General features: G+C 31.8%; 1 protein-coding gene across 1 annotated transcript; it reads left to right on the top strand.

Moving 5' to 3' along the window:
- Positions 1-8801: 8801 nt before the first annotated feature.
- Positions 8802-9602, top strand: LOC149176490 (uncharacterized). The gene has a single exon (XM_089423128.1). It carries the CDS (start codon positions 9006-9008, stop codon positions 9579-9581), a length of 576 nt encoding a protein of 191 aa, XP_089279254.1. The 5' UTR covers positions 8802-9005; the 3' UTR covers positions 9582-9602.
- Positions 9603-16529: the final 6927 nt, after the last annotated feature.

Below are 16529 nucleotides of genomic sequence, written 5' to 3'. Positions count from 1 at the left end.
CACTAGATGTTCCCACATCGAAATCATCTATTTATCCAGATCTCCAAAAAAGATTGGACAATCATTCAAAGGTATTTGAGACTCCCAAAGGTCTCCCACCTATTCATGATCATGATCATGCTATTCATTTGATTCTAGGAAATGTTCCTCCAAACATCAGGCCGTACAAATATCCCTATGCCCAAAAGAGTGAAATTGAACGTATGGTTGCAGAAATTCTAGAGGTTGGTATAATTCAACCTAGTCAAAGTTCTTTCTCTGCTCCAGTAGTATTGGTGCACAAGAAGGATGGATCATGGTGCATGTGTCCAGATTATAGAGAGCTCAACAAGTTCACTATTAAAGACAAATTTCCCATTGCTGTCATTGATGAATTATTGGATGAATTGCATGGATCAATTTACTTCACCAAGTTGGATCTTCGTTCAGGATATCATCAAATCAGGATGAAGACTGAAGACATTCCGAAAACAACATTTAGAACTCATGAGGGTCATTATGAATTTTTGGTCATGCCTTTTGGCCTTACCAATGCACCTTCTACATTTCAAGGTTTGATGAATTCCATTTTCAAACCCTTCCTTAGAAAATTTGTGTTAGTATTTTTTGATGATATACTAATCTACAACAAGTCTTGGAAGGATCATGTTGAACATGTTGACAAGGTGCTCAAACTATTGGAGGAAAAACAATTGTATGCAAAAAGCTCCAAATGTTTCTTTGGAGTACAACAGCTAGAATATCTGGGTCATATTTTATCTCATGAAGGTGTTAAGGTAGACCCTAGAAAAATTAAAGCCATTGAGGAATGGAAAATCCCCACATCCATAAAGAATCTACGAGGATTTCTCGGGTTGATAGGTTATTATCGCAAGTTTGTTAAGAATTATGGGAGAATAACAACATCTCTAACAACATTATTGAAGAAAGATGCATTTTCATGGACTCCAGAAGCAACAAAGGCATTCGAATATCTTAAAGAGGCAATGTGCCAAGCACTAGTCTTAGCTACGCCAGACTTCACAAAAACCTTTATTGTGGAATGCGATGCTTTAGGAAATGGAATTGGTGTTGTTTTAATGCAAGATGAAAGACCGATTACTTTCGAAATTCATCCAATCAAGGGAAAGTATTTACACAAAGCTATTTATGAGAAGGAAATGTTGGCAATACTACATGCACTTAAGAAATGGCGACCCTACCTAATGGGAAGACACTTCAAGGTAAAAACGGATCATGATAGTCTTAAATACCTTTTAGAACAAAGATTATCCTTTGAAGAGAAACAAAAATGGGTCACAAAGATGTTAGGTTATGACTTTAAAATCATCTACAAAAAAGGGAAGAAAAATGTTGTGGAAGATGCACTCTCAAGAAAGGATGAGGATGTGGAAGCATTGTTGTGTGCCATTTCTATTATCCAACCAGATTGGATAAACGAGGCAAGGGAGGAATGGAAGAATGACAAAGAACTGTGGGCATTCACTCAAAAGTTACAACAAGATCCCAATACATATGATACATTTAGCTGGAAAAATGATTTGTTATGGTACAAAGATTGCTTATACCTATGTAAGAATTCCCAACTCAAACAAAATATTCTTATGGAATTACACACTTCTCCCTTAGGAGGGCACTCAGGATTTTTAAAAACTTACCGCAGGGTTAACAAGGAATTTTTTGGGATGGCCTTAAATCAGTTATACAAAAGTTTGTGGTGGAATGTTTGGTTTGCCAACAAAGTAAAGTTGAAACAATTAAGACCCCGGGTCTATTACAACCTTTATCAATTCCAAGCCAACGTTGGGAGGAGGTTTTAATGGATTTTATCATAGGTTTACCCAAGTCCGAAGGAAAGAGTGTCATCATGGTGGTAGTTGACAGACTTACCAAGTATGCACACTTTTGTGCATTATCACATCCATTTAGAGCCAGTACAGTTTCTACTGCATTTATGGAAACAATTCAAAAACTACATGGAAACCCAAAGATTATTGTAAGCGACAGAGATCACATTTTCACTGGAAATTTTTTGACAGAATTATTTTCTTGTCTCGGTACTCAGTTAGCTCATATCTCATCTTATCATCCTCAATCTGATGGGCAAACTGAGATAGTAAACAAATGTTTGGAAGGATATCTTCGTTTCTTTGTATTTGATAAATAGACACAATGGGTCAAATGGTTACCTCTGGCTGAATGGTGGTATAACACTTCCTTCCATACTGTAGCAAAAATGACCCCATTTATGGCACTTTATGGATATCATCCACCATCCATCACATCATATTTAAGAGAAAATTCTAAGGTTCAAGCAGTGGAACATCACATCGAGCATCAAAAACAAGTTCTCTAACTCTTAAAGGATAACCTCACGTTGGCGCAGAATAGAATGAAACAACAGGCAAATCAACATCGCAGCGAAAGAAGTTTTTATGCAGGTGACTGGGTATTCCTACGGCTACAACCATATAAAAAAATGTCCCTCAAGCAAGCTAAGAAGGATAATAAATTATCACCAAAGTATTATGGTCCGTACAAGGTGTTGTAAAATATTGGTACTATGGCATACAAATTGGAGCTTCCCGCAGCTTCCTGAGTGCACCCAGTTTTCCATGTTTCATGTTTAAAGAAGGTTATAAGTGACAAGCTCCCAGTTTAAACAATATTGCCAAAACTTCACAAGGAAGGAAAAATCATATTGGAACTGGAAGCAATCACGGAAACAAGAACTCGACAACTACGAAATTGATCAATTTCGGAGTATCTCATCAAGTGTAAGAACTTATCTGTTGAAGATTCCACATGGGAGGATGATAATTTTATACAGAATCATCCAGAACTACTCAAGCATTGAGGACAATGATTTGCAGAAGGAGAGGGGCATGTTAGGCCCCTATAATACTAGTGATTCCCCCATTACTATTGTCATTGTATCCCTTATTGTTATCATTGTTCCCCTATTGTCCCCATATTGTTATTAGTATGCCCCATAGAAACCCACTATTGTTATTTTTGTGCCCTTATGTTATTACTATTATTTCAACTTGATTATATTATGACCCCTTAGACTCCTATACATAGAAGGGAGGTTTAGTGATTTGTATCATCCAAGAATTGTTCATTTGTGTAATGTAAATGAGGTTGCCCCCTTGAAGAGGCTGAATTCTAAGGCATTGATCTATCTTTTCTATCTTTTTGTGAGTTGGTTTCCCAACACTAGTCCTGAAAGCCTTGGTTGGAAAAACACCCTATATCCCTTGGTGCGTTGAGTTATTAGTCTTGGAAGCCTTGGTTGGATAAATTCTCTAAAGTTCGACAATAACTGTGGGTTGAGTTACTATTCTTGGAAGCCAGGTTGGAACAAACACTCTGGAGCCCTAGACAACTTGGGTAGAGACTGATCTGGTGATGGTTAGTGATGTCCGACCGTGAGAAGGAATCACTGGTTGAGGGTTGATGTGGTTTAGCCTCTATAAGCCCTGGTTTGGTTTTGTTTGGTTTATTCCGTGATATCCCACATTCATGCTTGGAATATGGCACACGGGTGAATGGATAAAAGAGAGATTTGATTCAACCTAGTCTATGGTCAGGTGCTACATGGAAGTCCTTGACTTGGCTGGAATTTTCATATGCTAATAAGAAGTATTTTCTATTGTGATCTATGAGCATATGTACTAATTATGTTGGTTATTGTTGGTTATTAGCTAGTTATATGATGTATATTGTTTATGGCTCTTGACATGTTTGATGAAAATCTGATTTGTTATCGAATACATAACCTAATAAATGTTATTTCAACTAATATGAGAGGGAATTAGACCTTCTTAATGATTCTCAGATAAGTAAGAGACCCCTATGTTGAGATGTGTATTTATGACCTGTAGATTTCATGTTCATCATGTGTTTGACGGAATGCCTGGCATGGTTAGGATTGGTTACGTTAATTCCTTGATCAATTTTTGTTTTAGAGGATTTTTCTTAGTGCCATTTATTGTCTTGGAAAGTCTCATCAAGTTCTACGTAGTGATATGGACACTAACCCTGGAATGGTGGCCCAAGTCTCACGATATTAGGCACAAAACTAGTTGAAAAAGATTGTAGTCTCTCCCTTGCATGTTTATGGGAGAAAATGTTGGTCTACAGTCGCATGGATGCATGCTTGTGCATGCGACTAGGGGTTTTTTTGTGAAAAATAGAGTTAGCTCAAGTATTAGGCACCTGGAGTGGTTGGTTAGCCCCTAGGGGTCTTGTAGCTCCTGAGAAGGAAAATTTGGTTTGGGTTTGTTAATTCCACTTCCTTAACTAACCTTGGGGAGTTGATTCATATCATAGTAACACTTCGTCACATATTTACCTTGATGGACCGGTTAGCTTGGGTAAGTGCGGGAGGAGGATGTACAACAACTGCCAAACTATAGTCCCATCTAGTATTTTTGCTATATATATGAATTGAGGATTTATTTCAAATGGTTCATTGGATTGTAGCTCATTAGTGATTCACTTATTTTCTCTTATTAGGATCTAAGATTATGTTGTTTTGATGGATCTATACTTCAATGATGAGATTGTTTCCATGTAGTTGCATGCAACGTTTAATGCCTAATATAGGTACATAGTCATTTTTCAGATGAATACAATGGGATTGCATGATTTTCTACTCATTTTTTTTTTTTTCATGTATATTCATGATGTATAAATTATTTTTATATCTATGCATGAGTTATTTCTTATGCTTTAATGTATGTGATTAATTACTACACTATGGAATTTAAGCCTCCATTAGTCTTAAAGATTCTACACGCTTACTAATTGACTACAATCAAACATGCCTTGGGTGAGACCTCCTTCCTTTGGAGGTTTGAATATGCTTATGTACTAGATTACTTTGAGCCTTTGTTGGACACATTCAATGGACCACAGTTCTATACCAAAAACATGATTCAATTGTTGATATCATAATAAATGAAGAATCACATAGATGTGGTGGAAGTCAACAAAGGCTAATCTTGAAGGTTGGTTTGAAGCACGTATATACTTGTTTGCATGTTAATAAAGTGCATATTTGGATTAAGAGAATGTAATATTCAAATATAAGTACTTATTCAAATGCTTACATGAGATTTTATGGAATGAGTTCTAAGTGAATTTGTAGAAATGGAAATAGTTGGAAAGGCTCAAATAGTGGCCTTAACATTGGATTCTATGGTTAGGAATTGAGTACACTACTCAAAATTTGTTAAAGGCTAAGTTAGATGATCATCACTAGATGTAAGAAGTGAATTTTTGGATGAATAACATTGTGGAAGGTCATGCCTTGGAATTTGTATTTGACTAGTAGTATTTTTGACAAATGCCTTATAATTATTTAATGAAGATAGTCATGGTAGGTTGATTAATAAATTATGATGTTGATAACATGATTTATGGTGGAATTATGCACACTTTTGAGTTTTTCTATGACGGATTCAACATAACACTTACGTGGGTGGTAATGGGGGGCTGTTGGAGTCATGGGAAGACTTGATGGTGGAGTTGAATATTCATGCCACTTAAGATTCATATTTGGTAGATGTAGAGAGCCTTGAAAGTGAACAATAAATACAATACCAAAATCATGTAGAAGTCAATGAAATTGGGTGTTGGGAAGAGATACAATTTTTTTGCAGTAGTTAATGGTCTCTTATAACAAGATAGAGCCTTGAGATACATCTAGAGTGTACAATGATACACAGTATGAAACAGGCATAAAAAAGAGATTTAGTTGACCCCAGTCATAATGATCAAGAAAGTGTAATTATGAAAAGGTTAAGAGAGTTAGTATATTTAGAGGGAAGTCTAGAAGAATGGAGGTGGTAGAGTAGTGATGAAGTTAGTTACATGCATACTTGAACTATAAACATAGAGATGTTGACTAATATTGTTGAACCCCTAGTTGTTGTAGAAGTTGTAGAACGATAGAGTCAAGAATAAGAGGCATTTGAGTATATTCCTTATTGGTTCCCTAATATTGTGGATGTTTATCATTAAGAAGGAAAATCAAAATGACAATGATGCCAGTCTATTCAACATCATACCCGCGCAATTTTTTTTCATGAGTCAAATTCCAATTATGGTCATCACACATAGTGGGAAGTGTTTATGTTGTTATTAGTCAAAGTGATGTCCATGAATTGCTTGAGTGTGACTTCAAAAGTAGCCAAAAGATGTATAGAATTTATCCAATTCAATGAGTGTGTTGGTAGGGACATCCCCCTTCATACAACAACCATACCCTCTAGAATTTTTGTTAATACCTAGTCATGAGATAGGAATGGTGGTTCCACTAAGTACGTCTACCCAACGACTTCCATTGTTTCATGACCAAGGGGAATAGGATGAGATGCAACATTGCTTCCTTTATGATATAATATGGAGTGTGTGAAGAACCACCAATGCTATATTCCTCTATGATGCAATATGGAGTGCATAAAGAACCACCAATGCTATCAATCTGCGAAGTTTTACATCAATATGCATGAAAGAGCATTACAATGGTACATGAAGTGTATGTAGAGCACTCCCACTAATCGTGTCTTGATGTTTGATCAATTCTATCACAATTTTATGAAGAAATTTCAAAAGGTGAAGCCTAATTAATAAAGTAGTTTGTTGAATTGAAGGAGATCAAGTAAAGGGAGGGGGAACCCATCTAGGAGTACAACCATCAATTATGAGATTTGATAAGTCGCTTGAGCTATACAATTCATGGTGCACAACATAAATAATGGTTCATTAGTAGGTCATTGCCACACTTTCCACAACATGGTTTACTGTTTTGAATGTGACACGACTCTGCTTGGAGAAAATGACTTGTTTACTTTTTTTGTTGTAATAATTTATTAGTAAGTCATTGTCACACTTGCCACACCATGGTTCATTATTTTTGATGTGACACAACTATGGTTAGAGAAAGTGACTTGCATACTTAGTTTTTATAATAATTTGTTGTCACCACATTGACCAAAGTTTTTTTGAAAATTACAATTCACAATTCTAATTGAATTGATGATGAAAAACACTAATAATTAGTTATAGTTTATATTTCTTTATAGAAAAAATATGTATTATAGATAATATCATAAGTTAATATTAAATAATAATTTCGACTATATAATATAATTATCATAATACTTTGAAATTATAAATTACATCTTCTAAAAAAAATTAATTTTAAAAAATTAATTAATTTACCTATTAAATTAATAAAATTAAACCTTAATAAAAATTAATTAATTTACATTATCAACTAACATACTAAACACATAAAAAAATAATTCGCCCTCATAGTCATTAATAAACATCATTATCTAACATACTAAACACATAAAAAAAAATCGCCCTCATGGTCACTAATAAACATCATTGTCATCCTTCTTAATATGATTAATTGAATCACTTACGAAAAGTATTAATTCCAAATCACCAACAAAAAGGATAACGCATATCTCAAAAAAATAAAATAAAGATGAGAAGTCAACTTGCTCTTTCATTCTTCTTTAATTTTTAGTTCAATGTAACAATAAAAATGCTAATACTTTAATTAACATCTTAAAAGGAATTAATTTGATGTGTGCATATTTGTGCCTATCATGTTATATATATAATAAGTTGTGGATAAATACAAATACATAATATTGTAAATAGTGAATGAGAATCACAAAATGTGTGGATAACAGGAACGTGGTTGGTGAGATAGAGTAGTAGTTTCCTAAGCCAAGGAGGACTGGCGAATTCATCTCCAAGATCATTCATTCCATTTTGAATGTAAGGGTAATGTATATACCTACAACTTCCTACTTCCTATAGACGTTGTGTTTACATAGTAAATTTGTAGCTAACTTTTATGTTGTGTTCGCCTCATAAATCAGTATTTGAACTTTTATGGGCTTTCCTTTTTAGAGGACAATGGGATATTTTTAATATTTTTTAATTAGTTAAATTATTTAAATAATAATAAAATTCGAAAAACCTTAATGTTCGATGTTAAAAAGGAACTTCAACCATAAACAAGAAGAAAAAAAAGCCCACAATAATAAAATGTGAAGTTTTGGTTAATTTTAATATTATCAAAACAATCAATTTTCAGTAAAATGATTTAAATTCACCGTACTGAAAATAGAGCGATGTGAATATCAATATCAAATGTCTGAATAGCAAATTCTATCTGATAATTTTTTTTTGGAGGCACCAATCTCATGTGGCCAAAAATTAACATTTAATGGCGAGATCATTAGAATTGGCACAGGCTAATTAATAGATATTTTGATGTTCTTTTTAAACTTCATCTTATGTTAAAAAAAACAGGGCTGTTACAGACAGGTACATGTCCGTAAAATGACGTCATAGCCTGTTGTTCGAGTGGTGAGTTGACAGATACCGTAGTGTTTCTTCTGTCGGTGAGTATTTGATGGAGGATAAAATATTAAGGTAACAAATAAATGTTATTGGTTTTAATTTCAATTTTGCCACGGCGAAATAGATCGGAAATAACCAATAAATTTCTAGAATATTCGAGATTAGCGCAGTCCAAACGTAGCGACGGCTGTAGATTTCCACCTTTCAATTTTGCCAAGGCCGAAATAGATCGGAGATAGCCAATGGATTTCTGGAATATTCCAGATTAGCCTAGTCCAAACGTTCTAGTTCTGACTCGACCAAGACACATTCACACCGACGAAAATCTGTTCCATCCTTTTAATTCTAAATCCCCTGCGCGGCAATTTCTTAGAACGCACCACAAAGGGTTCCATTCACTCCACACGTTTTTCCGGCTCTATAAATCTGCTGGCAGTTACAACAAACAATCTCATCCCGCATGCATTCACTTGCTCAAGTGTAGTAGCTACCACTATCTCTGTGATTCCTGACTTCAAATCCCCTCACTATCACACTACTTCCTTCCTTGGAACGACATAAAACTTTACCGGCACTTCCTCAGTGCGACTCCCCTGTAAAATCTTGCAATGACTAAACCCTCGCAAAACCCGAGCTGCAGCATCAGTCCCCACAGTTGCTCACTGAAGTCGCGGCAGTTCAAGGGAATCCGGATGAGAAAATGGGGGAAATGGGTGTCGGAAATTCGAATTCCCAATTCCAGTGGCAGAATTTGGTTGGGCTCCTACGACACCCCTGAAAAAGCTGCCCGTGCATATGACTTTGCCGTGTACTGCCTTAGAGGATCCACGGCCAAGCTCAATTTTCCCCACTCACCGCCCAAAATTTCCTGCGCTTCGTTTCAATCGCCGCCGCAAATTCAAGCCGCGGCGGCGAAGTTCGCTGCAGAAGAATTTCAGCTTCCTTCAGAAAACGGCGCGGCATCATCATCAGCCAGTTTGGAAACGGAATGTGACATTGACGGCCAACAGTTTATTTCGGAGCCGAGTACGATATTTGGGGATTCCGTTCCACTTGAGCGTACGGACAGTGGCGGGTTGCTAAACGTAGAGGATATTCCTCCGTTGGATGTGGAAGACTGGGACTTGGGGATTTTCCAATCATTCTTCCCTGCTGCTGAAAGTCTACCATGTGAACTCAATTAAATATTATTATTATTCCATAAATTTATGGATCGATGAGATTATAATCTTTTTCGGAATAAGTGAGATTTTTTTATTTTTCCATATATTTTTGGTCAGAATTGTGGTGAAATTTTGATTTGTATTTTCCCCGGGCATTTTTATTGTATAGAGTTCACCATCAAACTTATAATTTCAATCAATTTCTATAAAGCTATAGACAAATTAAATTAGAAAATAAACTAAACTTGTAATTTCAATGAATCCCTATAAAATTCTAAACAAATTAGATTAGAAGGTTAAATGAAAAACTTTCCAAAAATCACACTTAAAACAAATCGATTAAAGACATAGTGTTGGGTTCACTTCAAACAAAAGAGTTTTAGTGCATTTTTTGGACTTTCCAGTGCGGAATCTGGCAAAAAAGAAGTTTGAGGTGAACTCTTGATTTATGTTATTTAAACTGGTTTTTTGACTATATATATATGGATTCAGCACCCTAAAAAACCCTTATAGCACTTTGATTGTGCAGGGGTTACCCGTTAAGTTTGTGATTTCAATAAATTCTCGCCAGATTTTAAAGAAATTAAACCGGAAAAACCTATCAAAAAAATTTCCAAAAAATCTCACTAAAAACCACTCATAAAAAGAATCAATGGATCGAAAATATAACCTTAGATTTTGATTTATATAAAAATAATTGACATATAAATTTAACCAAATGATAGTTTTAAATAGAAAAGGAATAACCTGTTGTAAAATTTTATTCACAAAATTCTAAAAAAGTCATTCCTCCTCTATCTAACACTATCCTTTTCCTTTTCCTTTTACCTGTATGAATTCATTATTTAACGAATGATAGTTGTCCGAAACCAAGCGAAGTCGAAGGAAATATTCACATATATATACACGACAAACGTTTGAGCGAGATGATATGCTTGGAATTTATCTTTCTTTTATTAGTTAAACATTTTTTTTATATATAATTTGAAACTTGCACGGGAAAGTTATTAATGTGAGAGATTTCCGGAAGTACGGTATCCATGTGGCGAGGCGCGGTATCTATTTTTAATTTTGCCATTTCACAGTGAAATTTCGGTAAGGAATTTAATAATGAAGTTTAGATTTAAATTTTTATAATTTTACAAAATGAGAAAAATAGAAATTGAAATGGAAAACAAATGTATATTTATATTTATAATAATTAAAAAAATTGAAACATAACAAAAAAAACAAAATTTATATATTTAAAAATATTATTTTTTATTATAAATTAAAAAATAAAATAATTAAATATATATTTTATTATAATTAAATTTAAATCATAATTTTATATACATATTTATATTAAAAATTTACAATATAACATAAAACATTATACATAAATTATATGGTAAATGTAAAAAAAATCTTATAACAGGCAGCGAAAACATAACCAGAGTGAATATGACTCATTGGATGACTTCAAGTGCAAATCATGATCTAAATTTGCTTTCTTTTACCTTCTATTTCTATTTACTATATAACTTAATAACCTTTATATATTATAAGCCCCATTCTACCTATGTTTTCCTTAATTCTAAACAATATCAATATGAACTTTCAAGTGCAATGTATTTTTTTCCTTTAATTTTGGCCATTTTTTCTCGAGTGGAAGTGTGGTTTACCTGTAAACTTTTAACGAGTTGTTTAAGATTCCTCGAAGGATATGTAACAAGACTTTTTATATCACAAATGGGTTTGGTTTGAGACCATGTTGTTGTTTAACAATATGTTGTTGGGAAATTACCATAAATTATGTTTGCATTTTTCATATGATTTATTTGAGAGTCTTCAATGAACATGCCTAATAAAAAATAATTTTATGTCAAAATTATATTTTATTTAGAAAATAAAAAAGCATCGACAACTTTTACTTTTTGACTTATTCACTCTCATTTAATGATTTAAACATAATCATTTACAAAGTAAAAAATCAACATTTTTATTTTATAGGTATGTTTGTTTTATCTATAATTTGTTATTGCCTTATATTAATTGAAAATTGCCCATGCTTATTTCATGGGAGAAGATATTCTTAGGAGGTAGAGAGAAGTTACTATATTAAATGAAAAGTAAAACAGTTTTCCTTAGCATAGTTAGAATTTGGATTTCTCTTAATCCTTCATATAGTTTGTTTTAAGTTTGGGGTTTTTATGGTTACCATCAAGAAATGTTATGTTTAAAAAATTTCACTTCAAAAATGATGTTCTCATAATAAATTAACCCTTCACCAATAAAATTTTAATTAAACAATTAACCTTTGATAACATAATTATGTTAAAAAATTTCACATATATATTACAAAGAAAAAACAAAATTAAGACAACACACAAATGACTTATTAAATATTGAATCTTGGTTTGAAATTGCATAGAACACTCACAATAAAATCTTTGGAACCTGAAATCAAATGTCCTTGACCCTAACATGCCATTGCATTTGTATATATGACATATGACTAAGGAGATTTTATGGGATATATAAGATGACTAACAAAGTAAAACTATTGAATGTTATCAATAAAAGTTCAAAAGTAGATCGATTAATATGGTTTATGTTATGGTTTACATAATGTAATATATACTATTAGATTTAAAGATAAAATATACATTTTACCACAAATATTTTTGCAATGCTTTGGATCATAAGATACACTAATATTAATATGATTGAATGCATGGTATCTAAACTTAAAAAAAAAAAAAACAAAACAAAACCTAAACTTATAATAAATTGACCATACACTAATATAAATAAATTTGAATGTATAGAATCTGCGCCTTTTAAAAATTAAAAAACTAAAGTTATAATAAATTGACATTGTGGATCTCCTAACATCATGTCATAGGATTATGTTATGTTTTCCTCCTTCATTATTACATTCTCAGACAACATTGAAGCTTGAACATGTGTGAAGTACTAAAGGAAAATTAAAACAATAATTTGATTGGTGCTTTTTTTTTACCCTACTCCAATGTACCTCATATTCCTAACATGTTTTCCTTTATAAAATATCTTAACCTACCTTGTTACATATGTTTGTGTTCTGCACCAATGTGTAGCTATGTTTAATACACTCCAAAATCCATTTTCTAAATAAAATAATTTAATGGGACCTTGATGAAATGCTCCTTGTATAAAGATACATCAATGCAATGGTCTATTTACATCACACTAGATAAATGGTATGTTTAGTACACATTGCACAACAATCCTTTAAAAACTTATTATACTACACATTGTATCAATTGAATCAATGTAGCTATTTTATTTAGTGCATTAATATTTTATTTATCAAATGTTAGCCTAATGTAGTGTGCATGGTATTGTACACATGAGTGCCTCTTCTTTTTAAATTGTCATTTTAGCAAAATTTAGGTTTAGTATTAACCCTGGTAATACAATGTACATGTGTGTTGTACTTAATAACAAGCATCACGAAAATTATATGTTTTCCTTACCATGTTGCATCTTTTTCAATGTATGTATTTTACAAAAATTGAGTGTGGGAGGATATATAACTATCTAGAGAAAGTGGGGCGTTATGAAAATGTAATTGTCAAGACTTTAAAGGTTTATGTGCTCAAAAAACACTCTACTAAAAACTTTTCCATGTCTACTCACCTCCACTAAAAAGAGAACGAGAACAAGTGTGTTTGTTAAAAGTTTTATTAATTGGTGTTTTCTTTGTAGTGATTGAACCCTTCTTTGTTGGAGGGCATTCCCTTAGCTTCTATATCATGAGCTCAAGGTGTCATGAGAGCCATTAATCTTATTACCCTCTCATAAATCTTATGGAGATGGTGCCTAAGCTAGACTTATGATTTTTATGGTAGAAAGTAGGTATATATGCTTTTGTCTCTTTATATTTGATGTAGTTTAATTGTTCGATATTTTGGTCTTTTTTGTCAACGATGATAAAATTCTTTGAAATTTTTTAATTTTCCATTATATATATATTGTGTTTTGAATGCAGAAATGGATTGAATGCCCAAAAAAACCCTTGGAGCACTTAAATTGTGTGGAATATATAACCAAAATTTACAATCCAACAAATCCATTAACCACAAATTTTACTCAAAAAAACCAAAACATTAGACAATTAAACTACACTTTTACATTTTAATATCATCCTAGATTTCACAAAACCCTTTATCCACATGTAAAGGTATAAAATTATATATTTTGTATAAAAAAAGAAAGAAAATTACTAACTAATATATCGAGATTCCATCTAAAAGTAAATATGTAAAAAAAATGTACTTGTTCTTTCCAAGTTTATTTGAAGCTTACTACTTTGATATATGAATGCTAATATACCTTTTTCTTATGGGTTAATAAATTTTTTTAAATTGTATATGAGTGATTATTTTTTAATCATTAATGTTTAATTAATTTAAAATACAAATAAATATATTTTTATAACTAATAATAATTTAAATATGAGGAATTGACAAATTTAGGATCAGTACAGTGATATTAATAAATATGATTGATATATTTTTATCATTATTTTTTACCTTTTAAAATTAATGGGTTGATTCACATGGTGTTATTTTTTATTTGATAATTTGTGTGGTGAATTCATTACTATTAGGTAAATTTAAAAAAGTGAATACTGATAACTAGAATAAAGATAACCAAAATATATCAATATATTTCATTTATGACCATTAGATAAAAATTTAGATTAAAATATAAATAAATATAAAAATCTTCCATAGAAATTGCCTATAAACATAAATAAAAACAACTTTTATAAAAGGAACTCAACAATTTTCATAACAAAAAAAATTATAAGTTTTTTTTATACTAAAATTAAGTTTTATTATACACAAAGACATTCAAATTTGACATTCAAATTTCTTTTATTGTTATTTGAGCAATGTAACTAAGAACCATTGTTATTTCAGTGATGTAACTAAAGGGAAGTTGATTGAATTATTTCACCCGCGGAAAAAAAATGGGACAATTTTTGTTATCTTTTAAAAAAACAATTTGTTACCACTATCACTTTACTATTATTTTTAAGCGATTCCAACCCACTCACTCATCATTCATATAATTTTTTACATAATCATCACATCTTTTTATGTTCCATATATAACATTGTTATATTTTGATTCTTTTATCTCTATACTAAATTAAAGACATATGCAAACAAGTAAAAGAGTTGAACTAACTAAATCACCTGCCCTGCCCAACCACATATGTCTATACATTGTAGTTCCTTCAGCTTTAATCCTCAATCATTGTACCAGGAGGATCAAAGTTTATAATGCGTCATTATCATGAACATTTACTTGTCTAGTTCTCAAGAAAATAAAAACCCTAAATTAAATATATTTTCAAAATTTTGATATAAAATTAGAGATATTTTTTAGTGATTGAAAGTTTTTGGAAATTCATAATCACTTTACTTTTTAAAATGATAAAAAAATTTATTAATAAGGTGGAAGACTAATTTTGATATAAAATTAGAGATTTTTTTTTTGGGTGATTAAAAGTTTCTGGAAATTCATACTCACTTTAGTTTTTTTAAATGATCGAAAAAAATATTAATAAGGTGGAAAACTAAAGTCGTCTCTCAAGTTTCTTACTTAATCGATGGACTGTTGATTAAGTTTGCACGCGCAGTGGCTTTTGAAAATCACGTGGGAATTGGAAGTAAAGAAGATATTTCATTTCCATGATGATGGCCTGGAATTTCTGGTGGGACCACACTGTATACAATCGAATCGATGCCTTGCAAGTATGCCAGGTATGGAATCATATCATGTCTTCTATGCCAGGTCATTTATAAAAAAAAGGAAAGGGCTAACGAGTTTGCTATCGGGCATTAAATGCTTGTTTATCGGGCATTAAATGCTGGTTTAGCTGCAAGTTCGATAGTCATATAAAACAAATATGGGTGGTGCTTTCTGAACACTCTGTCTTCAGCAAAAGTTATATGACTATCAAGCTTGCAGTTAAACGGACATTTAATGCTTGATAGCACGCAAAAAAATACCCATAAATTTATTTACGATACCATGATGATACCTAGAATAATATTTGATTTCTTGACTGCGATGGCTTACTAACCCCGTTCCTCATTTATATGATGGACTGAGATGCCAAGTTGCCAACAACGGCGGGAGGCTGGAATTTCATCTGGTAGGCAAAGTACTTGCAGAATAGGCACTAATAACGTTTTCGAAAAAATATTGACCGTCAAAAATACGTTTGCCACTGTTCCAACCATCAAGAAAAACGGGCATTGAAAATTTGTAAATGTTAAATACGGTCAAAATAGTCTTTGACGGGCATGCTAAATGATCTTGAATGCTGAAAAAATATTCAGGAGTTTGTTTTTTAATTTGATCTCGTGTTCGTTATTTTTATTTTTATTTTTTAGTTGGAATTTAGTGATATATTGTTGTATTTTTTGTTATTTTAAATGTATAAATACATTTATCAATTTTTTATTTGGTAAGTTATTTAAATCTTGAGATGATTATAGATTTAATAGTACACCTCATAACTATTTACTAAACCTTATAATTTTTTTTTAATTATATAAATTAAACCATCAAATTTATAATTATATTTAATATTTACAATTTTTAAATAAATTTTAAAAAAATATATAAAAAAAAAACAAATCAACTAAAATATAAAAACTTTAAATTATAACATTTAATAAATCAAAATTTATCTTTTTTATACAAATTACACAAATTAAATTTATAATTTTATCTAATCTCTACGCAATTTAAAAAAATAAAAATTAAATATGCCTTCCTTATAACATAATCAAACCCAACCATCCTTTGACAGATTAGAGTCTTCTCATAAACATTTCTTCACCATTACACTAATTTTCCCACCCCCACATGGTATTTCAAAGGGCTTCGAGCCTTATATATACCTGAGCTACGGCATCCCAAC

This window comes from Pinus tabuliformis, chromosome 4_1, assembly GCF_031772625.1.
Source record: "Pinus tabuliformis cultivar Carrire ecotype Pingquan chromosome 4_1, CPIR1, whole genome shotgun sequence".
In the NCBI taxonomy this organism is placed as follows: domain Eukaryota; kingdom Viridiplantae; phylum Streptophyta; class Pinopsida; order Pinales; family Pinaceae; genus Pinus; species Pinus tabuliformis.
The sequence above is the reverse complement of the archived record's forward strand: the minus strand, read 5'-3'. Positions and strand labels throughout refer to the sequence as shown.